General features: G+C 35.2%; 3 protein-coding genes across 4 annotated transcripts; 1 reads left to right on the top strand and 2 right to left on the bottom strand.

The window, feature by feature from the left end:
* Positions 1–1,752: 1,752 nt before the first annotated feature.
* LOC142976796 (cystathionine gamma-lyase-like) lies at positions 1,753–5,535 on the bottom strand. 2 transcript variants are annotated; one of them, XM_076120459.1, is made up of 8 exons: positions 5,037–5,228; positions 4,703–4,852; positions 3,841–4,037; positions 3,587–3,677; positions 2,828–3,095; positions 2,586–2,738; positions 2,333–2,507; positions 1,753–2,047 (listed from the first exon to the last, which is right to left on the bottom strand). In XM_076120459.1, the coding sequence occupies exons 2-8, from the start codon at positions 4,850–4,852 to the stop codon at positions 1,900–1,902; spliced, it is 1,182 nt and encodes a 393-aa protein (XP_075976574.1). In that variant the 5' UTR covers positions 5,037–5,228; the 3' UTR covers positions 1,753–1,899. The 2 variants fall into 2 exon arrangements, with proteins under 2 accessions (XP_075976574.1, XP_075976505.1); XM_076120390.1 differs by lacking the exon at positions 5,037–5,228 and adding an exon at positions 5,264–5,535 and having other exon boundaries at positions 1,754–2,047.
* A 456-nt stretch (positions 5,536–5,991) lies between these two features.
* Ctf4 (Chromosome transmission fidelity 4) lies at positions 5,992–12,374 on the top strand. The gene is made up of 16 exons (XM_076118539.1): positions 5,992–6,184; positions 6,259–6,502; positions 6,612–6,858; positions 7,123–7,238; positions 7,494–7,662; positions 7,888–8,019; positions 8,336–8,552; positions 8,820–9,002; positions 9,299–9,461; positions 9,709–9,835; positions 10,177–10,385; positions 10,675–10,773; positions 10,851–10,973; positions 11,184–11,504; positions 11,791–11,934; positions 12,035–12,374. The coding sequence occupies exons 1-16, from the start codon at positions 6,108–6,110 to the stop codon at positions 12,302–12,304; spliced, it is 2,841 nt and encodes a 946-aa protein (XP_075974654.1). The 5' UTR covers positions 5,992–6,107; the 3' UTR covers positions 12,305–12,374.
* Positions 12,307–22,650, bottom strand: LOC142975601 (mitochondrial enolase superfamily member 1-like). The gene is made up of 9 exons (XM_076118551.1): positions 22,100–22,650; positions 21,059–21,277; positions 20,796–20,918; positions 20,534–20,684; positions 20,137–20,294; positions 19,702–19,844; positions 19,284–19,447; positions 18,580–18,761; positions 12,307–12,524 (listed from the first exon to the last, which is right to left on the bottom strand). The coding sequence occupies exons 1-9, from the start codon at positions 22,193–22,195 to the stop codon at positions 12,387–12,389; spliced, it is 1,374 nt and encodes a 457-aa protein (XP_075974666.1). The 5' UTR covers positions 22,196–22,650; the 3' UTR covers positions 12,307–12,386.
* Positions 22,651–22,759: the final 109 nt, after the last annotated feature.

Consider the following 22,759-nt stretch of genomic DNA (forward strand, 5'->3'; position numbering starts at 1 on the left):
CCAGAACTCGAAAGACACCATCGAGTTGCGCGATTACGATTTGCTCGTAAACATGTGAATTGGCTATCGACCAATGGAGCAAGTTCTTGTTAACCGATGAGTGCTGAGTAGCATTAAGAGCACCAAATGGTCGTGAGAGAGTGTAAAGACGCCATTAAGGACGGTTTTTTCCCAACACAACACGTCAGACGGTCAGTTACAAAGGTAGGTCTGTTATGGTATGGAGAGGTGTATGTTTGGAGGCACGTACGGAGCTTGTCATCGTAGATCAGCGCCTAGCAGCAGCCGGGTACATTGAAGAAATCTTCCAAGACCATGTTGTACACCTTATGGATTTCATTGGTCGGAAGGATTAACTCTAATGCAGTTTAATGCGCGCGCTCATAGCGCCCGCGTTGTGGAATCGCACCTTGCTGATATCGGGATTCAAAAACTGGCTTAGCCTGCTCGCAGTCCAGACATCAACCCCATAGAACATGTCTGGCACATGCTAAAAAACAGTGTATGTGCACTGCCCAACCCACCAGAATCACTTGGTGAGCGAAGAACCGCTCTAGTCAGAGTGTGGGATAAAGTTCTTCAAGAAGTAATTAAAACATCCTCCAAAGCATGCCAGAATGCATGCAGGTCACCATAAATGCTAGTGGAGTTAACACGCGGTATAAACTAGATTTTTTCTTTGGTGCAGAATTAGTTTTTTGTAAAAACTTTCAATAAGCGATTTCGACATAAGCTGTATTTTTTAATTTTTCCCATTTTTGATTAAAAATTACGACTATTTAGTGTAAATTGTAACTAAACTTGTGTATAAACTGTTTAACTAATAGTTATAGCCAAAATAATAACCATGTATTGATATTCTAAAAAGTTTTATCGTAGTTTTGCTTTGGGCCACTTTTTCTGCCGCTGAGTGTATAATGTTTGTGTTTTTGTTGTGATATTCTTACGTGTGTCAAAACACACTTGAATCCTTCCCGTTTTCTGTACTACAAAAGATGGGAAGCCTAGCCTAGAAAACATCCCTTTTCCTTTCCTTACCTTTGGCCTTGTTGTTGTTTATAATTCCTACTAACTCGACGACTCGGCTAAGTAACTATGAAAGAAAAAAATGCAGACATTTCCCACAAATCCGGTAACTTCCTCATAATAAAAAGGTTTTTCCATTCTTTATGAGTATTATAATTACCTATTTAGTGTTAAAGAAGGTAAACCACTGTAGGCCTTTAGGGAAATAACAACAATGTGGAAATCTTGTTGACGTAATTGTCGTTTAAACTTATAACAAAATAGATATTCCCAATTAAACTAGCACCGCCGCATGGATACTAGTCGGAAACAATACCAGGAATAGTCATATTTACCTCATTTACTTACATATTCTATAACAGGGAAGTTTATGTGAAATTCCCTGTGCTTATAATTTAACCACAGTAATACAATTACAGCTTGTATCTATAGAAGCGACCTGTTTTGTAAAACATAACTTATACAACACAATGATGTATTTGCGGTACTGAGTTAATTAGTTATAGTGGTTTTGGTTGATTGTATTGTTAATTTAATTTACATGATCTACGCATGTCCGTAAAGGACGACGAAAATAACTTCAGTCAACTTGGCACAAGCATTCTGTGCCGAAAATAACTGTCTTTTTTGTATAGAAAGACGCAGTCTTTAATAAACTGCGAATCTTAACTTTATCCGAGAGTTTACGCTAAGGAGACAACGTTAGAATAATAGTACTAAGTAGGTAGTTTAAGTATCTACAACAGGTTTTCTGGTTAATTACAAAGCTTTTTTCATAGAAGATAGCGGTTTATTACTACGTTCTTAAGAACGTATTTAACACTTTACGATTATACTTAATTGCTACAATCCAAATTATTAGCTAGTGGCTCTTTAAGCAAAAGCTGCTTTTAATGCTTGATCCAAATCGCTTATAAGGTCCTCAGGGTCCTCTAGTCCAACTGAAAGTCTTATGAGAGAATCAGTGATACCAAATTCTGCTCGTTTTTCTTCTGAAAGTGCGGAGTGTGTCATTGTGTACCTGGAAAATACAATTAATTGCGATAGAAACTGGACTTTCAATGTTATTTCTTCTATCGACAGAGACAAGTGCCATATTTTTTAATAAGGCAGTGGAATAAAGGCACGATAATTAAACTAGTTATGTATCTATTGACTAGACTTCGAAATGAGTAATATGTATTTTAAGAGTTTATTCGTCGGGAAAAATAGTCGTGTAAGAATTACATAGTAGACAAACATTACTGCGAAAAAACCATTGTTTTCTAAATGAGGTAATACCGTATTGAAAACAAAAAAAACTCACGGAAGTTGTGCCAAGCTTTCGTATCCTCCCAAACTAACAGCCAATATGAATATCTTCAAAGAACACAAGAATTTCTTAGATTGCTCCAGGCCTCCAGAATGTTTGAAGCTGAAAATTCCTGAATGACCAGACACTTGTCTTTTTGCTATTTCGTGTTGAGGATGTGTTGGGAGACCTGAGACATCGAAATTGATTTATTTTTATCTTTCTCCTACTTCTACATATTTTTTTACATTTGTATTGTGGATCTTACCCGGATGCAGAACGTCGATAACGTTCTCATGTGTTAATAACCAGTTTGCTATAATCAGAGACGTCTTTTTGTGCTGCTCCATACGCAAAGCCAAAGTTTTCAGGCCTCTGGAAACTAAGTAACAGTCTATCGGAGATGGCACTGCACCTACGACTGAAAAAGAGAAAAAACGGAAGTCAATAGAATATAAATACTATGATTAAGTAACGAGTTATTTTTGAAGAATATTAATATAAACTTACACATTTGAAGAGAAGTCAATCTTTCTGCAATTTTGTCATCATTAACAACTGCTCCTCCCATCACCACATCGGAATGTCCGTTCATAAACTTTGTTAAAGAGTACATCACAATATCAGCACCGAAATCCAGAGGCTTTTGAAAGTATGATGTGAGGAATGTATTATCAACTCCGACCATAATGTCTTCATGCTTCTTAACCGATTTGATAACAGTAGCAATGTCTATAACTTTCAGCATCGGATTTGTCGGGGTTTCTATCCAAACCATCTACAACAAAAAATTTTGCCATAATTAAAATTAATTTTATTAGCCTTGTAAATATTGTTTAATCACGTTGAAAGAGGCAAAATTGATTAAACCACTAAAATAAATATTAGCACAAATGTGTACAACACACTATACAGATTCGTATTTAAGTGCGCTCTTGAGTAGCGTTGCTCGAGTACGCTTAGACTAAGCCTTACTACTCTTACAATAGTTCTCTTACAGTCTTTGTTACCTACGTAGTATATTATATAGGTAACTACTTATTATAATAACTAAACGCTAAACTAGTATATGGTAGATACTTTTGTCGTATTGACATTAAACAGTTGGCACAATCGGGCCAATTTTTAAGTTTATGCTTAAGCAAACGCTACGTAATTCGTAAACACAAATAATCGGTTAGTTTGTTTAATTAATACAAATATTTCAAAATGTAACTTATATATTTACTTATATCAACGGCTTCGTACTTTAAAAATGTAATTACCTACCTTAGTATTTGTTTTGATAGCTTTCTCCACATTTTCAACTTTTGTGAAGTCGGCAAACGTAACTTCGATCCCCATTCTGATTATGACTTCACTAAAAATATACAATGTGGGTCTTTAGGTAGGTTCTTCTTAATTCTAATCTCAAAAAAATATTACTTATAGGGAGCCGTGAGTTACATTAGCCATAACCATATAATAGAGGTACTGGAAACTGCCAAATGACGTACAATCAGAAGTATTGAATAAAACCTTACTTGAAAAGATGAGCGGTGCCAGCATAGATATCATCGCAGGAAAGTATGTGGTCTCCATTACTTAGCAGCGAGAAGATCGTCATCATAGCTCCATGACCAGAGGCAAAAGCAAAGCCATGTTTTCCGCCCTCTAAGGTAGCTAGGCAGCGTTCCAAAGAATACCTATTAGGGTTTCCACATCTGCCATAATAAATTTTCTGAAACGAAATATTTTGCACTCATAAACTTATTAAAAAAAAAACAGAGTAGGTATTCTACGATACTGACTATAATAATACTGCCTCAGTCATTCAAGTACGGGTCGCGAGGTTTCGGGTTCGATTCCCGATAACATACACTCACGGACCACAGTCACACAGTGCCGACAGGCCGAGTTAAAACTGCAACCTTGGACTGCACAAATTGGTTCGGGATAGGAATCGAACCTTTGCAAACAGGGACCAGACAACCCCGCTTTAGAGTTAAGCCTTTGGACTGGGTAACCCATATAAGGGGTCACTCATATCGCAGTGTTACTCTTTATTTGAGTTACATTCGCGAAACCCAGTGAAGGGGTTAACCCCTTCAATGACTCAAGCCATTGAAGAGGTTACCTTCCCGAAAAGTTTTTTTCGTGTTACCCTGGGTTACCCAATAAACTTGAGCTGCATGGTGGGGAGTTACTGGCCCTGTACACCCGTTCGATGGTGTAACATGTATGATAGGGTTTTTTTTAAGCGCTTAAAAAAACCCCTTCAAAAACCCATTCAACGAGTATCCGGCCGGTCCCTGTTTGCAAGTATCGTGATTTGGTAATTACTAACCACTGCACTTCCCGATGTAGTCTCATCCTTAACTTTTTATTGAGAAAAAATATACCTACATCCACTACGCCTGGTTCCGACAACTTGAAAGTAGCTGCTGTTACAATAGGCTGCACAACTGGCTCTACGCCTTCCAACTTTTCTTGACCAGAGTGAATGGCACTGGTTGAAAAGCCAGGCTTCTGCTCCAGAAATCCTTGATACGCCATCTATTATAATTATATGAATACGAATAAATCTACTAGATGCCAAGCAGCATATAAATTGAATTATAACTGAGCTGCTGGTGTGACTAGACCGACGGACGACGACGTATTAATTGCTAAGAATCCTCGAATTAAATCCTCTCCCTATCTCACATTGAATAATACAATGAAGTAAGTAGGTACTTACGGAGTTACGATAATTGTAATAAGCACCCACTTATTTACTTATTAAATTCCTCTCTAGAACATGTACGATTCTACTACTCTTCCATTTAAATAAATAAGTATATAATAATGGAAAAGCCAAAGAATGTTACAGAACAAGCAAAATAAATCTGCGGTATTTGATTCATTGTTTTACATTACAGATATTTATACAGCATGTACCAAAGTAAACAAATCTGGACCACTCACCTAATTATATGTAACACGAAAGTAGCAAAAGTAAATGCACCTAAATGGCATATGGGTAGTTAATATGAGGATTAGAAAGAGATTTTATCAACAATAATAAAACAAAACTGCACGATTGTATGCGCGCGCGATTGATATGTAGATTTTACTATGTAGTGAGAAACATCGAGTAAAAATAGAATGCAAATAAGATGCAGTTCTGTATACTAGCTATATAGGTACTTATAGCATATTATACTCCAGCCGATCAAAAATATATTTGTAATAACAAAGAGTTCTAACTTGAATTTAAAAACACTTGATATCATATTCATGTAAGAGCTATACAATTTATACAGAGTGTTGTCATTGAAATCGTTCATGGAAGAGATTCAGCAATTCGACCAGTGAATATTAATAAAAGTAATAGGTAGGTATATATAACACTTGAATTGTGTATTTTTAATTATGTAGGAATGTTAATTGTTGATACAAATATTAAGTCGGATATTCAAAATTATTCAACAATCGATTAAAATCGATTTGAAATGAATTGGCAAAATTGGTCAAAAGAGGACCGGTACACTTAACTACATCTACTTAAAAAATAAAGGTGGATTACCTGTTTTAGTAAATAATGAGTTGTAGATATTAGGTATTTGTGAATGATAAATCAAATAATTGCAGAATGTATTCGATTAATTTTATTAATAAAGTTGCAGAATGGCGCTTCCCGCCAATTTGTAAATCAATCAAACTTCAACTTGTCAGTGCGTTCGGAATATTGAGATTTTATTGTGTAAACTTTTTATAACTTATTTATCAGAAAAGAACGGCATTAAAGCATTAAATAAACAGATATATAATGAAGATCTATAGCAAACCCCTTAGATATGCACATGCTGAAGGTCATACAGATGTTTGTTACACGGAAGATGGACAGTAAGTTTTTCTTGCTAATGTCATAAGTAAAGTTGCATTTTTATAGAAAATAAACATAATTGTGTACTTTCCAGGCAAATAATAACTTGTGGCAATGATGGTGATGTTAGAATATGGGTAGATATAGAAGACGATGATCCCAATTCACACTGTGTTGGTGAAAATGCTCTAGCTGTGTGTTATAAAGAGAAAAGACTTTATGTGGCTACAGACAATCATGTGGTTCAAGCTTATACGTATCCAGCATTTGATAAAGATGGGATTGTTACTAGATTTACTGCACCGGTTACTCAAATCAAATCCACAAACAAAATTGAGGTAACATACATTTTTGAAACCGTAGACTGCAGCTTCTACCTCTTACATTCTATTTCTAATCTTATTTTCTATTTTATTAAATAATTGTCAATCTAAACTAATTTACCAGGCTTTGGGGTGCACATCGGAGAATATGGAAGCAAAGATATGTAACTTAGAAGGTGGTGCTCCTTTGTTTGTGATGACAGATCACAAAGGTCCGGTGTTAAGTATAGCTATCTGTCCCCACATGAAGTTTGCAAGCACAGCCTGTGGAGATGGCAAGCTAAGGATATGGGATGTTGACACTCAGAAAATTGTTAAAGAAATATCTTGCATACCAAAGATTAATACATTTTATGCTGCTAAAGTTTTATGTGAGTATTGAACAGATATTGTTATTGTTGTCTACTGTCTATATTAGTTCCTACATGTAACAGACTTTGAAAATAGATTTTTAAAAATAGCTATTTACTTCCTTGGTCCTTATAAAATTGAATCAAGGTATTTTGGTGCTAGTGCACAAGGTACCAAATAGGTTTGAAAGTATGATGGGAGAATCTACTTACATAATTACATGAAGATTTTATGAAAGTGTTGTGTTAGTTATTAAATAAAATATGTAATTGTATAATTTTCAGGTCGAATGGATTTTGAACCCACTGAAGGAAAATATTTAGCTTACCCAAACAACAGAGAGATTATCTTATTGGACTGTGAGAGTTGGGGCCAGAGAATGACATTCACACACAATTTGGTGAGTATTTCAAGTGAAGCCAATATTGTTTCTTACTTTAAAAAATAATTCACAGAAATACTAGAAAGACCACCAAACAAAAATGTATTTAATACATACTAGCACCTCTCTGCGACTTGTCCACATGTACAGAAATCTGGGGTATGACATAGCTTTTATGGTTATGAGGAATATTTAGACATCTGAAATTTAAAAGAAGTTTCCTGGAAAATCCATGTTTTATTTGTATTCATCATCTATGTTGTTAAATTTCAGATAAAGTGTGCAATATCACAATGTTTGTTCTCACCATGTGGAGAGTTCTTGGCTGGCAGTACAGTTGCTGGACAAATTGCTGTGTGGGAGATAGGATCTGGAGCCTGCATAGATATCATTGAACATCCTACCTCCCATAATGTCTGTGCTATGGCTTGGAATCCTAAAGGTATAAAAAGACACTATTGTTTTTACTTCAAGCAATTGACATCACAAGTTTAGATTAGTCCACAACACAAAAGAAAAAGAGCAGCATTTGAATCTTTCTCATGAGCCAATCAAGGAAGCTGTATAGTTTATGGCTGGGAACAAGTGGAAAGGCAGATATTGAAAATCAAGTAGATAAATCTGCAAGTTGTAGTTTGTTGAATTTACCTTAAAAACCTTCTTCCAGGGAATGGTGTGCTGGCATATTGTGATGTTGCTGGACAATTAGGCACTTTGGTCAATTGTTACGGCAAGGACAGCAGCAAGATTGGTGCTGATTCTAACACTGATGATATTGAAATGGTTGATAGAGCAGATGGTAAGTTCAGATAACATTTTTGACTAGCTAGCTAGCCCATGGCACTAAGCTCGCGTGTTAAAAAATGAAAAATCAAAGGGACCTGTTTGATGCTTCATCCATTTGTGCTTAATTTCATCCCAATCAGTATTTCTTCACAGGCACTCCGTAATATTTACAAGAACCTGTATTCATTCCATAGAAAAGGCTTAATACAATACGGCTTAAGGCATAATCTATTAGATAGCAGCAAAAAAATTAATTACATAGCAATATCATGTCTAGTTCTCTAGGGATACTCAAAGGCCTAAGTTAATTAATGTATTTTTATTTTCAGATAATGATGATATAGTGGACAATTTGATAGAGAACTATGAGAGTGATGACGACAATGCTATTTCACTGGAGAAGATAAAGAACGAGACATTAGGGTTGGTGACTGATCGTGACGACTCGAGGCCAGCGTCACGTCACACAGCAGCGCCCGCGCCCACTACCGTCCCCCCACAGGCACCATTCCAACCTTCTTCTACACCTACTCATCTTGAACATAGGTATGTTACGTCTTAGTCTCCATTAGGCTGTGTTGTACAGTCATTTGTGTGAAACATAATTTGTTTCCTGATGTGTCTGGCCTATCCCAGATATCAGATCTTAAGTCTTGAGTACTTAAACTTTCGTATGCTTAGTAGCAGATCTGATCCATGTGCATGTGTAAAGGTTAAACTGAAAGCTTAAGCTCCTCTGAAAAACATATACATTTCTACTTCTACCTCTGCATCACTGTCCATATGAGTTTATAAGAATGGTTACATTTTCAGATACATGTGTTGGAACGACATAGGCATAGTTCGGTGTCACACCGCAGAGAATGGAGAGTCCACAATAGACGTAGAGTTTCATGACACAACATTACACCATGGCATACATTTGAACAACTATCTGAACCACACTATGGCTAGCTTGTCTTCTACTGTGGTAGCTTTAGCTTGTGAAACACCCAGGTTAGTAACATTAACACTCTTTTATTAAATGCTTGTTATACAGTAGCAATATTGTGGTATTAGTGTTTTACTCACTGCACCATCCTTTGTTGTAATCCTTCGTTGTAATCCTAATCTCTGCTATTTTTTACTTTGCAATGCTGTCTTAGATTCTCACACACTTGGTCCTGCTGTCTAAAAAATAATTCGGTTAAGAGATCATAAGCTTTAAATTGTACCTTCAATTTTTTAAATCTAAATAAGCAACAGGAAATGGAAAGCGCTTATTTTATTTAAATGTTACTACTGTTTTGCAGTAAGTTGGTGTGCATCTCACTGGTGGGTAGCAGTAAGGAGTGGAGCGCGTCGATGCCGGACACGGAGGAGATCGTGTGTGTGACGGCCGCCTCGGGACTCGTGGCCGTCGCCACTGACGCTAGGCTGCTGCGACTGTTCACGCCCATGGGCACGCAGCGACAGGTACTTATTCTTTTACCTTGTGAACTATCAGTGAGGGATTTCGAAGGAATATTTCTGGAGGATTTAAATGAAAACTTTTTAGTATATGGAATCATCAAGTCCAAGCGATAGAGAATTAAGAAGGTCAAGGAAAGTTATGAGCCTACAGTATGGGTTTTTGTATTCAAGTTTTGCCTAAACTCCCAGTTCCAATATATATCATTGCATAAAAACATCAGTCACCATATTAATTGACTGTTATTTACAGGTGATATCCCTGGCGGGTCCAGTGGTAACATTAGCAGGGTTCAACACGACTGTGATGGCAGTGTATCATAGCACTGATCCTGGAGTCAATGATCAACATCTCGCCATGGATATCGTTGCTTTAAATGGTAATATTATATCACTTTGTTTCTGAGACTGTCCAGAAAATAAAATTTTAATATATGTATCTACTGCAGAATAAATGTCTCTCTCGTAAACAACGAAGTATTTTCCTGGTTATTTTGTTATTTCCGTACTTAGGTTTTATTGCTTTGCATACGATACAAGCTTTAAATGGCGTAAAGTTAAAGCACCAACAAACAAAGTTAATTTTTTTATAATAGCAGTTTACCTCTAGACGTCCATTTTTTTTAAAGAAATCCCTTTGCTTAGCATTGGATCACTGAATCAGGCAACAAAATATCTTCCTACTTATTATTGTAATCTCTTCATTAATCTTTACTTGCAGGTCGTCAAGTCCGCAGTAAGACAGTCCCGGTGCCACTGACCCCGGGCTCGCGGCTGTCGTGGCTGGGCACGTCGGAGGCGGGGTCGCCGGGCGCCGCCGACTCCTGCGGCGCGCTGCGCCTCTACGACGTGGCGGGCGCCGTGTGGCTGCCTGTGTGTGACAGCGCGGCGCATGCCAGGGGAGCCTCCGACACTTGGTTCATTGTGTCTGTACGTACACTTTATAAGCACCTATTTATTTCAATGATTGCTTAGTTTGTGTGTGGTACAGTACTTGTAATGCAAGTTTCTGTACATTCAGCTATTCATAGGTAGACACTGAAATTGTACGTGTAACTGAAGACTGTCCTGTTACTTTTTTGAATAGTAAAACTTTGTTGTTGCACAAAACAAAAGGCTCAATTAATAAATTAAAATTGAAAATACTGACTTGTACTGTTTTATATATTTGAGATTATATGAGTTATTGAACATTTTTTACATAATTATTTTATTGTAGGTGTGCGAAGCGACGCAGAAGGTGCGCGCAATACTTTGCCGAGGAGCGTCGTTCCCAGCCACCGCACCGAAACCTATTGTTGCGGAACTTCCTATACAAGTAAGTTATTATATTCAACAAAATACACAGTGTTATAAAGAGTTTTAATTAAAATTTGTACCTAATCGTTGTTACAGTTGCCTCTTTGCGAAATGGACACAGAAAAAAGTCAGTATGAAGAACAACTGGTTCGCTGGGCTCATATTACAGCTGATGTCGACGTGAAAGCGGCTAGAGAAACTGCACTTAAATTGTTCGCGGTGAGAATATATACTACATCACTAACCCCCAGTTTCTGAGGTACATTTAACGGTAGTTTATCTATTCTATAGCGCTAAAACTCATACAAAAAAAACGCTATTGAATAGATAAACTACCGCTAAATGTACTCAGAAACCGGGGGTACTATACTATCATATACTCGAGTACAATGAAAATTTTCTAAACATATATTATATTGTTGATTTCAGCTCGCATGCCGCAGTGAAATAGAACAAAGAGCGTTAGAACTAATGGAGCTATTGAAAGACGATCGTTTACTACCACTAGCTGCTAAATACGCGTCAAGATTAGGCCGAGTGCACTTGGCAGATAAACTAACAAACTTAGCCGACACATGGGAAAGAGAGGCGGATAAACTGAACGTGGCTCAGAACTCACACTTCAATGAGTTAGATACACAGGAGACTTATGACGTCACGAATACGGAGCAAGACTTGAATGCCAGTCTCATTATAGCACCCAAAGTGAAGGAGAAGAAAACGGACATTGATACTACTATTAAACCTGTTGTAAGTACTATGAGAGCCAGTGCACAGTTTATAGATAAGTTTCGGATAGCGTACCTGAAGCGTGATTCTCTACATTCGGTACTACCGAGTATCGCGAGTTTGACATTGAAAATGTTTTGCAAAAATTGTTCCTACGGCGCTCGCTAGAGGCGCTGATCAGATTTTCATAAAAAAATCTCGATAGTTGTCGATAGTAGATAGAAGCAGAGAATTGCTCTTGTAAACTGATTAATCAGTATTATATTTGATGTAAAATACATGCATTCATTTAATAATAACATTTTAGCCGATAAAATCATCGCCGGGGGGAGCACGGAATATATTTAGAAAACAAGCAACGAACACGAAGAACGCTCCCAGCCCACTAAGTTTAACTGAACGCGTTCTAGTAGATGTACACAAGACTGCTGACTCCACAGAAAATGAAGATGTAAGTCTTATATTATTAACTTTTTGCAAACTAGCACCTACTGAATCTACAGTTCTATTTGACTATATTCTACTATAGTAATTGTATAATTTACTTTCAGCCTCTAAAACCAGTGGACGGCGAAACATTTGTAGACTGGTTCACAAGAAATAAAACTGTACTAGAGCAACAGAATCCCGAACTAGGACCGTCGGAGCTGACACGTCATGGTATCAAACTTTTCAAGACTGTTCAAGGCAAGCCAACTAGTAACACAGAAAATGGCCCTAAAAGAAAACTGGACGAAGAAACGAACGGAACAGAAACACATGTTACTAACGCTCCTAAACAATCTAAACTCAGTGCCTTTGCATTTCAAAAGAAAACATAACAGCCAGTAATTAACTTTAATCATGTATGTAAATAGTTATTTTTATTTAATAAACAACATTTTTAGAAAATTACTTGTTTTATTATGCGTTTAATAGTTCGACTTCGTCGGGTGGTGCGAATAGACCTTCTTTGATCATCCTCTGCCATTCGCTGCCGTTCGGATATGAGAACTTTTCTACAATGCCTGGTAGGAATTGTGTACTGTATCCACTGTGCCCCTGGAATTATATAAATTTTCATGATATCAATCAAGAAAGGACATACTACACTAGATGGGAAACTGTAGTGCAGAAAGACATGAGTGAGTGTAAGGTTTCCGAAGACGATGTCGAGGACAAAGCGAAGTGGAGGAGAAAGACCAGGAAGGCTGACCCCACTAACATATGGGATTCATAGCATGGAAGAGAGAGAGAGAATCAAGAAAGGACATAAAAAGTCGTATCATTAACCTCTATTTATAGGTTATGTAAAATAAATATGCTATTTATTTATTTCAAACTTTATATACAGGGCTGTATAAAGGCGGACTTAATGCCAGGGGCATTTTCTGCCAGTCTACTTTGGGGTGATGCAGAGATTTTTATGAAGGTGTTAAAAAGAGGAAGGAGAGTGCGTTATTGCTGTATTATTACTAAAACTCGACTTATATTATTATTTTGTTAAAGATTTGTTATGCCTATGTCAAAAACTAGTGCGCCACCTACATACATTAAAATAATATTTTGATTACATTTGTCAAATACTGTAAATATTATCTTGCAAACATGATTTCATAACTAAATAACTTAATTTAAGTATCCCGGGTCCGGTCAAGTATGTAAATATTCTATCTTATCAAGATAGCCTTTGACACTCGCCGTGCATTTAACTATTCGCTATTAAATACGATAAGAGGTCAATTATAAGAAAAACCATAAATATATAAAGGTTATATTGTTATTGTTTATGCAGTATAGAATCTATGGAACTATTAACTGTCAGTGTAACATGACAGCGATGATAAAATTTTAGACAGTAAAAGTAATATTCTCCTGATTTATTTTAAATGGAAATGTAATATTATTAAGTAGAAGTAAAGGCATTAAATGTTGTTTTTGTTATTTCATAAAACGCAATTCGTCTTTATTTCACCTGAGCAATTACTATTATTATTATTATAAAACAACATTTTCCGCAATAAAAATATGGAGAAGTTAAGATTTGATTTTTGTGTAAAAACATCAGCAGATGGAAAATCAAACATTGTTTGCATAACCTCAATAGGTACATCTGATGGCAAAACTTATGGCATACCGGCAGAATTACAACCTGCGAACTTACACAATCATATAACAAATACACCTAACTATGCCAAGATAAGGAAAACACTGAATAGAAGACATCAAACAAGGAAAATATGGATAACTTTAACTGATGACATATCAGCAGTATATTTGGATGAGGAAAAAAATATACAGTTCCATGATTTTTACCTCGAAGAGGTTAATGAAAACATAAATGATTCAAAATCATTAACTGAAAGCTCAAATAAAACATTGGAGAAATTACTAGAGACATTACTCGAAGAAAAGCAAAGAAAATCTGAAATTCAAAATTTGGGGAAAATTGCAAAAGACTTTGTGCTTGAAAAATTCACTGGAAGAAACGCAAACGCTCATCAATGGATTAAGGACTTCAACAAAGAATGTGACCGTTTCCATATTAATGAAGACAGGAAAAAAATTGAAATTTTAAAACAATTTTTAGAATATTCAAGTGTAAACTGGTACAGTTGTATGCTAATTAAATTTACAGTAGAATCAGAATGGAATACATGGGAAAAAAGCTTCTGTGAAACATTTGGAAACAAAGGTTGGTCACCAATCAGATATGCTCTTGGATTTAAATATCAAACGGGCTCATTGCTAGAATATGCATTGAAAAAAGAGAAGTTGTTATTAGAGGTTAGGAAGACGATTGATACAGGGACTCTTATAGACCTTATAGCTGCAGGCCTTCCTAATTACCTGAGTGACAAAATTGACAGAGAGACATTAGAACAAACTGAAGATCTTTATAATGAGATAGGAAAATTAGAACATCTTGCTATGAAGAACAAATATGAGAAAAAGAACTACACACACTCTGAAATAAAAACAAAAAAAAATGAAGAAAAGAAACCATGCCAAATTTGTATGAATGAGAAAAAAGGAAAACGTTTTCATCCTGAGGAAAATTGCTGGTTCAATGTGAAAAATCAAAAATATGTTGTGAAAAGTGTGAATAACTCTGAATTAGAAGTTGAACTTAATGAAGAGAATCAAAAAAACTAGAAGTATCACCATTAATAAAAGTAAAGTTATTATTAAATGACACTTTAAAAGTTACCGCAATTTATGATTCAGGTTCAAATGTATCATTAATTAATGCAAAGTTATTGAAAATACAAGAAAAAGAAGAAAACACACTTAATAAACAAACAGCAAACTTGAAAACTATTAATGGTGATAAGAAAACAAAAGGTATGGTGACATTAAAAATAAGAATATATGACATTGAAAGAGAAATGAATATTTTTGTGATAGATGATGGAAATTTTCACTATGATTTTCTCATTGGTTTGGATTGCATAAAAAAATTCAGATTAATGCAAGATGAAAAATTGAATATAATACAATGTAATCATTCAAACAAAGATAATAAAAATCAAGGTGAAAAGAATAACAAAAATAAATACTCTGAAACAAATATGTTGAATGTCAGAATTCCTGATGTACTAGGTGAAAAAAATGAACAAGATGTGATCCTAAGCTCTGAGGTATGGAAACAAGAAATTAATTGTTTAAACCAATGTGAAATAAACTTCAATGAACATATTGATTTAAAAGAATTTGAAATTTCAGTGAACCACCTAGATTTATCTAAACAAACTGAAATTGATAAATTAATAGAAAAATACAAACCAGTCTTCGCTAAGGATAAATACGACGTAGGTACAGTACGAGGTTATGAAGCTCACATAGACTTGACAGTAGATCAATATTGCTGTAAGCGCCCATATAGATGCACAGCTGATGATAGAAAAGAAATTGAGAATCAAATATCAAAACTATTGGAAAAAAAATTAATCGAGGAATCATATAGCCCTTTTGCAGCTCCAGTCACCTTAGCATACAAGAAAGAAGATGGGAAAAGATCAAGACTGTGTATTGATTTCCGAGAATTGAATAAAATTGTTGTCCCTCAGTCACAGCCGTTCCCATTGATTGAAGACTTGATGATAAAGACTGTGAACTGTGAATATTACTCCACTTTTGACATAAATTCAGCATTTTGGTCCATTCCACTGAGAATTCAAGATAGATATAAGTCAGCTTTTGTCACACAAGAAGGCCATTTTCAATGGACATGCCTTCCATTTGGTTTAAAGACGGCACCAGCTATTTTCCAAAGAATATTGAGAAATATAATAAGAAAATATAATCTCTCAGATTTTACAGTAAATTTCATAGATGATATCTTAGTTTTTTCTAAAAGTTTCGAAGACCACATAACGCATATATCAAAACTACTTGATGCAATATTAAAAGAAGGATTTAGACTGAAATTCTCGAAATGCACTTTTGCAAACAATCATGCCAAGTATTTAGGACACATAATAGGGAAAAATTCAGTTACACCTCTCAAAGATTATTTAACGGCTGTCAGAAACTTCCCCATTCCAGAAACAAAGAAAAATATTCGCCAGTTCCTGGGAAAAGTAAATTTTTATCATAAATTTATACCACACAATGCAATTATATTGGAACCACTACATAATCTGTTACGGAAAGATGTTACATTTATATGGACCAAAGAATGTCAAAAATCATTTGATAAAATAAAAGATTTACTATGCTCAAAACCAATTCTTAAAATATTAGACCCAGAACAGCCAATAAAAATATACACTGATGCCAGCATTCAAGGGGTTGGAGCTGTGTTAAAACAGGAAGATGAAAACGGAATAAATAAACCTGTAGCTTATTTCTCAAAAAAATTGACCCACACCCAAAAGAAAAAAAAGGCTATATATTTGGAATGCTTGGCAATTAAAGAAGCTCTAAAATATTGGCAACACTGGCTTATGAATAAAGATTTCATAGTATACACAGATCATAAACCATTAGAAAATCTTAATATTAAATCCAGAACTGATGAGGAATTGGGTGATTTGACATATTACTTATCGCAATACAATTTTAAGATAATATATAACCCAGGACAGTCAAATCAAGAAGCGGACTGCTTAAGTAGAAATCCAGTCTTAAAACCTAATGACAATACTGAAGATTTTTTGAAAGTTGTTAACTTAATAATTAACATACAAGATATAAAAAAAGACCAAGATACAAATTTAAATGTACAAGGCGAAAAAACAAAGTTTATACTGGAAAATAACATTTATTACAAAAAGAATAAAAGAACGAAAAAAATTGTATTATCAGAAGCATTTAGCAAAACACTAATTAAAAATGTCCACAATACTTATTGTCACATTGGGAGAACTCAAATGATAAATAAAATAACTCCTTTCTATACAGCAAAAAATATCATCACGAATATTAAGAAACTCTGTGAAGAATGTGATATTTGTATAAAAAACAAATCAAGAAGAAATCCAAAATTTGGTTTGATGTCCCATTTAGGACCAGCAACACGCCCTTTCGAAATTGTATCCATTGACACAATTGGAGGTTTTGGAGGATCAAGGTCTACAAAAAAATACTTACATCTCTTGGTTGATCATTTTACACGATATGCATACATTTTGACATCAAAGAATCAAAACTCCAGTGATTTCATCAAGTTGATAGAAAAAGTGACACAAAGCAATAGTATAGACATGCTATTAACAGACCAATATCCTGGCATAAATTACAAAGAATTTAAAGACTTCTTGAAGAAGAAAAACATAACAATGGTATTCACTGCTGTAGACGCACCATTTTCAAATGGTCTTAATGAAAGGCTAAACCAAACTTTAGTAAATAGGATACGGTGTAAAATAAATGAAGAAAACAAGAAAACAGCATGGACAACTATAGCACAAAAATGTGTAGAAAAATATAACGAAACAGAACATACAGTTACAAAGTTTACCCCAAAATATCTTCTGGAAGGAGAGAAAATTGATATTTTGCCACTGGAATTGAAATCAAGATGTACAGTAGAAGACCTTGAACAAGACAGAAAACTAGCATTTGAAAATTCAATAAAATCTCACAACTATAATAAAAAAATATACGAGCTAAAAAGAAAAGAATATGAGTTTAAAGAAGGTGATAGAGTATATGTAGAAAATAGGAACCGGCTAAATAGGAAGAAAATGGATGAGTTAAGGATTGGACCATATAAAATCCTAAGGAAGATTTCAAATTCAATCTATGAAGTTGATACTGGATATAAGAAGGCAGAGTCAAACTTCTACCATGTTACAAAGTTAACTCCAGTGATGAGTAGCTCTTGATCGAACAATCATTGTGATGTTGTTCTCTCCAAGGGTGGGAGATATAAAGGTTATATTGTTATTGTTTATGCAGTATAGAATCTATGGAACTATTAACTGTCAGTGTAACATGACAGCGATGATAAAATTTTAGACAGTAAAAGTAATATTCTCCTGATTTATTTTAAATGGAAATGTAATATTATTAAGTAGAAGTAAAGGCATTAAATGTTGTTTTTGTTATTTCATAAAACGCAATTCGTCTTTATTTCACCTGAGCAATTACTATTATTATTATTATAAATATTTTCGTGAAGATGTTACAAACTGTTATTATTTACGATATTATCATTTCTCTTGCTAATTGTGATAAGTTAACCTACTTATCTGTTACTTCGACCTTGAAATACTTTAAAAGGAATCAAGTTAGCTTACACGATAAAGATTAAAATGAAATATATACTACATGGAAGAAAAATAAATCTTGGGTATGTTGTCGTGATAAAAAATCACCAAATCTATATGCACCATCTATCGGTTTATTTGGTAGTTAAAATGGGCACACGATTTACAAACGTCAGAAGATCGTCAAATACGGAAAATATCTTACTCGACACAGGTTCTCTAATAAAAACTACATCAAAATTAGATTATTGTTGGGGGTCCATAAATCTACGATACACATTAAGGAGATAGAGATTGTATTTTACCAGCTGCATAAGCTACTTACATGACCGCATACAAAACGTGACTCTATCTTCTTAGAGCAAAAAACCAAGCAAAAGTTAAACCCATTTTATAATTACCTTGGTTGGCATATATCTCGCGTTCTTCACAACGCAAGGATCGACGAAGTGTTCGTGTTGTTGGTCAACGTACTCGATGAGGCGGTCCTGCATGGTGCCGGACAAAGACACGTAGTCCCAGAACTGAAGGTGTTGTACCATCTCACATAGTCCCACACCACCCGCGTGCGGACACACCTTTACTGTAATATTGAATATTTACATCTATACTAATCTATAGTAATATTATAAAGCTGAAGAGTTTGTTTGTTTGAACGCGCTAATCTCAGGAACTACTGGTCCGATTTGAAAAATTATTTCAGTGTTTGATAGCCCATTTATCGAGGAAGGCTATAGGCTATATATCATCACGCTACGACCAATCTCTTCTTCTATTGTGGATCTTATGTGGCGCAAGCGAAGTTGCGCGGGTCGGCTAGTGCAAGATAAATTAGATTTTGATAATTGTAGTCGGGGTCTTATTTGCGATGACAAATAGGTATTTTTAGATATCTAAGAGCTAGGTTTTCGATACTGCTGTTCTTTTACTAAGTTAGAGGTAACATAATATAAAAAATAAAGGCAACTAATCTCATGAATTTCTTAATAACGAATAGTTATTGATCTGACTTTATTTAATCAAGTAAAATGATTGCAAACAAGCCAGAGAAATGAAGAGTGTTGGATCATTACCTCCTCTAATAAAAGCTTATTTCTACACCTACCTTTAAGTTTCTCAGCCATGAGATAAACAGCGAGTATTTCATTGATGCCGCCGATACGTGCGGAGTCTATCTGACAGTACTGCATACCCCCGCTCTGCAGGAACTGCTTGAACATCACGCGGTTAGCGCACATTTCACCCGTCGCTACACCGATGTTGTAAGCCCTGGATATTAACGAATATTATATAGGTAGGTAGGTAGGTATATTTTATGAATAAAATGTAATAACGTTTTTGATTTGGTTTAATCCAGGTAAGTCTATTGTCTTCAAATTCTATTCTGCAAGGTATGGTAAGGTATGGCATATCGTGTTAATTGGAAATACTTATTTAACAGCAACTACATAGACAGTGAAATAGACACATGGTATGACTAACTAGTAATTAGATTTATATTGATACAATGAACAAAGTCTTACGCCAAAGCTTTAGAAATAGCAGCATGTCCAAGCACATCGTCAGGTGAAGTAGGTTCTTCGATCCATTTCGGTTTGAGCGGCGCCAATTTCTTCATCCATTCAATCGCTTCATTAACACTCCACGCTTGATTGGCGTCTACCATCTAAATACACAAGAGACTTAAATATTCGAATACTTATGGTACGACTACTCATGAGAGAGCCTTGGCATGCATAGTTTATCCAGATTATATATATTTAATAATCATTCCGTGTATTTCCAAAATAAATCAGCAGTATGTAAATATCAAATAAGCAGGTCTTAGTCAGCTTGCGGGTCAATGATGTTCTGTGTTTTTACATCTACCAGTCGTCAAAATACAAGGTTTGCTACTAAGTCGTTAGTTGCACTATCGTAGTAAAGTTTTTAGGTGCATACTGTCATACATGTCTTACCAACACTTTATCAGGTCCAATACATTTCCGGACCGCGCTACATCTTCTTAGATCATCTTCGAAGTTAACTCCAACCTTAACTTTAAACTCCTTAAAACCGAGTTTCAAATATTTCTCACACAGTGACTGTACCAACTCGTCACTGTAACCCATCCAACCTGAAGATTTAAGACAAGGTGACAAATACGTAAAATTGTAAGGTACCTACAAAAACAAAATAGTTACCGAACGGAATAAAACTGTAATAATTACGGAATAAAACGTACTTATATTTAAGTTGCTATTAAATTTAATAAGTGAATATAAAGTTTAGTGTGCTCAATACGTGAATATTTTTTTAGTTAAAAGAGCACCAAAAGTGTATTGGTATAAATAGGTAGGTTGGACTGAGTCTTACCAACTTGTGTGGTGTAAGCTGGGTATCCATTTTTCTCTAAATACTTAATCCTCTCTTCCTTACCAGCTTGTTTCTCCTTCAGCATTTTAATAGCTTCTTCTTTAGTCACTACGTCTGTTATGTATCGGAAGTCTATCGTTGATACTAACACCTGAGAAACGTACAATAACATTTTGAAAGTAGTACTCAAATACTTTATTAACGTTAGAGAAAATAATAGTAACTAATTGCTATTAGATTTAAAATATAAGTGGGTGCATACCTCAGGGTCCATGTCGACAAGGAGTCTCCATAATGGCTTGTTCTCGATACGCGCCCACAAATCCCATAGCGAATTTAGAATTGCAGCCGCAGCTAAGTGAGCTACACCTTTTTCTGGCCCGATCTGAAAGTTACGTCATCTAAGATAGGTAAGTAATGTGTATGAAAACGTTAAGTTAGGAGATAAAAAATATTAGTTGATAAATAGCTAGTGATATTTTTTATTATGAAATTAACATCCAAAAAGTGGTAAGAGTAACGTACCCATCTCATTTGCGAGTCATTTGTAATAGTTCTCCAGAACCCGGCGAAGTCTGCAAAGATATCAAGAGCATTCTTCCCCAAGATGAACTTCTTCATAGACCTGATGGTGAGGACCACGATCTCTGTGCCTCGGCCGCAGGTGAACGTGAGGCCGAACCCTTGAGAGCCATTCTTTGTACTCGTCGTGACGTAGGCACACGAGTAATTCGGGTCGGTGTGCTAGAAACATTGAGAAAAATGTAACATTGTCTTGTCAAGGCCATGAGGTTCGCTCGTGACGAATAGCGGAGCGAATTTATTGTAAAAAAAAGAATCAATGTACCTATATTTTTCTTATTTGGTATTAAATAAGATGTGTTAGTAATACTACAGAAAGTGCTATTACACAGGTCTCATCCTGATTGCATTTATCCTCATAGAAACATAGTCACCAGATTTTCCCAAGGTGTCATACAAGTGTGTGGGGATTGCACATTATGTCATGGATTGTTTTTTATTGTACCTATGTTAGTAATTAGTGCAATTTATAGTGCTTATGCCGTTATTCTTTCATTTGTTGGTTGCCTAGTCACGACTAATGTACGAGTGATTCAGACGATGGCGTAAATTATTACTCTTGCTTGTTAAAACAGTTGGTTAAACGTATACCTAATATGAAATTGTAAAAAATATTTTAATAAGTATATTGTGAACTGGTACTATGTAACCGACCTAGAAGTACCGACTTACTTAAACTTGTAGTATCTTCTATCTGGTGTGTAGGTAAATACAATTATACATATTTATAAACATAGTGATAAAAATAACAAGAGGTCAAAACATGCAATAACATATAACACATACTCAATACCCCTGTAACAAACATAGGAGCATAACATAGTAATACATAATAATATGTTAACTTTATTATTTGAATATTTTAATAAACCATACACTTACCTGCTAACCACGGCTATACCTATACAAAACAAAAAGCATAACCTAGACCTACTAATAAAAAAAAAAACATGTTTTTAGAGAAAAGCTACTTAATACACTTACCAAAGCATCAGAGCCGTGTCCTCCAAGCGAAGTAGGGAACCTTACATCTTTGACGTCAATATTCACGATCTCGAAGCCACTACGGTCAGCCGGCATTTTGGACAGACAGCTCTTAACCACCGACGATACTCAACTGTTCACTATTGACCCCGCAGCGTTCAATATTTTGTTATCATTTTAATGGTTGCTTTTATGTTCTCTCCATACTGTTGTACTACTAATTTAGACTTTATTTACATCATGATAGCTGGTATTTACTTGTTGTACATTAGTATATTGTCAACAAGTGATAGTAACTGACAGACCAGATATTGTATAATTGCATTACGTAATTAACTATAAACACTTGCAATCATTTGTTTAAAATATTCAATAGCAATTTTTAGTGTAGAATAAAATAAATTAGTCTAGTATACATAAATTACTCAGAATGTAATATAGGCTGACAACTTAAAAGAGAGCTTTGGCAAGCACGATTTATCTAGATTATAATGAATAATTATGTGTATTTCGAAAATAAAGAAGCTAAACCAAGCACGTCACTGTCAGCTGCATAAGTCGCGGATCACACATGTTCAAAATTTTGTATAGGTACCTCCGCCAGGGCAGCCGCGAACGGCGCGAACCCTGGCACAAGGCTTTCTACTCAGTTGTTAAATT

This window comes from Anticarsia gemmatalis, chromosome 1 (assembly GCF_050436995.1).
Source record: "Anticarsia gemmatalis isolate Benzon Research Colony breed Stoneville strain chromosome 1, ilAntGemm2 primary, whole genome shotgun sequence".
In the NCBI taxonomy this organism is placed as follows: domain Eukaryota; kingdom Metazoa; phylum Arthropoda; class Insecta; order Lepidoptera; family Erebidae; genus Anticarsia; species Anticarsia gemmatalis.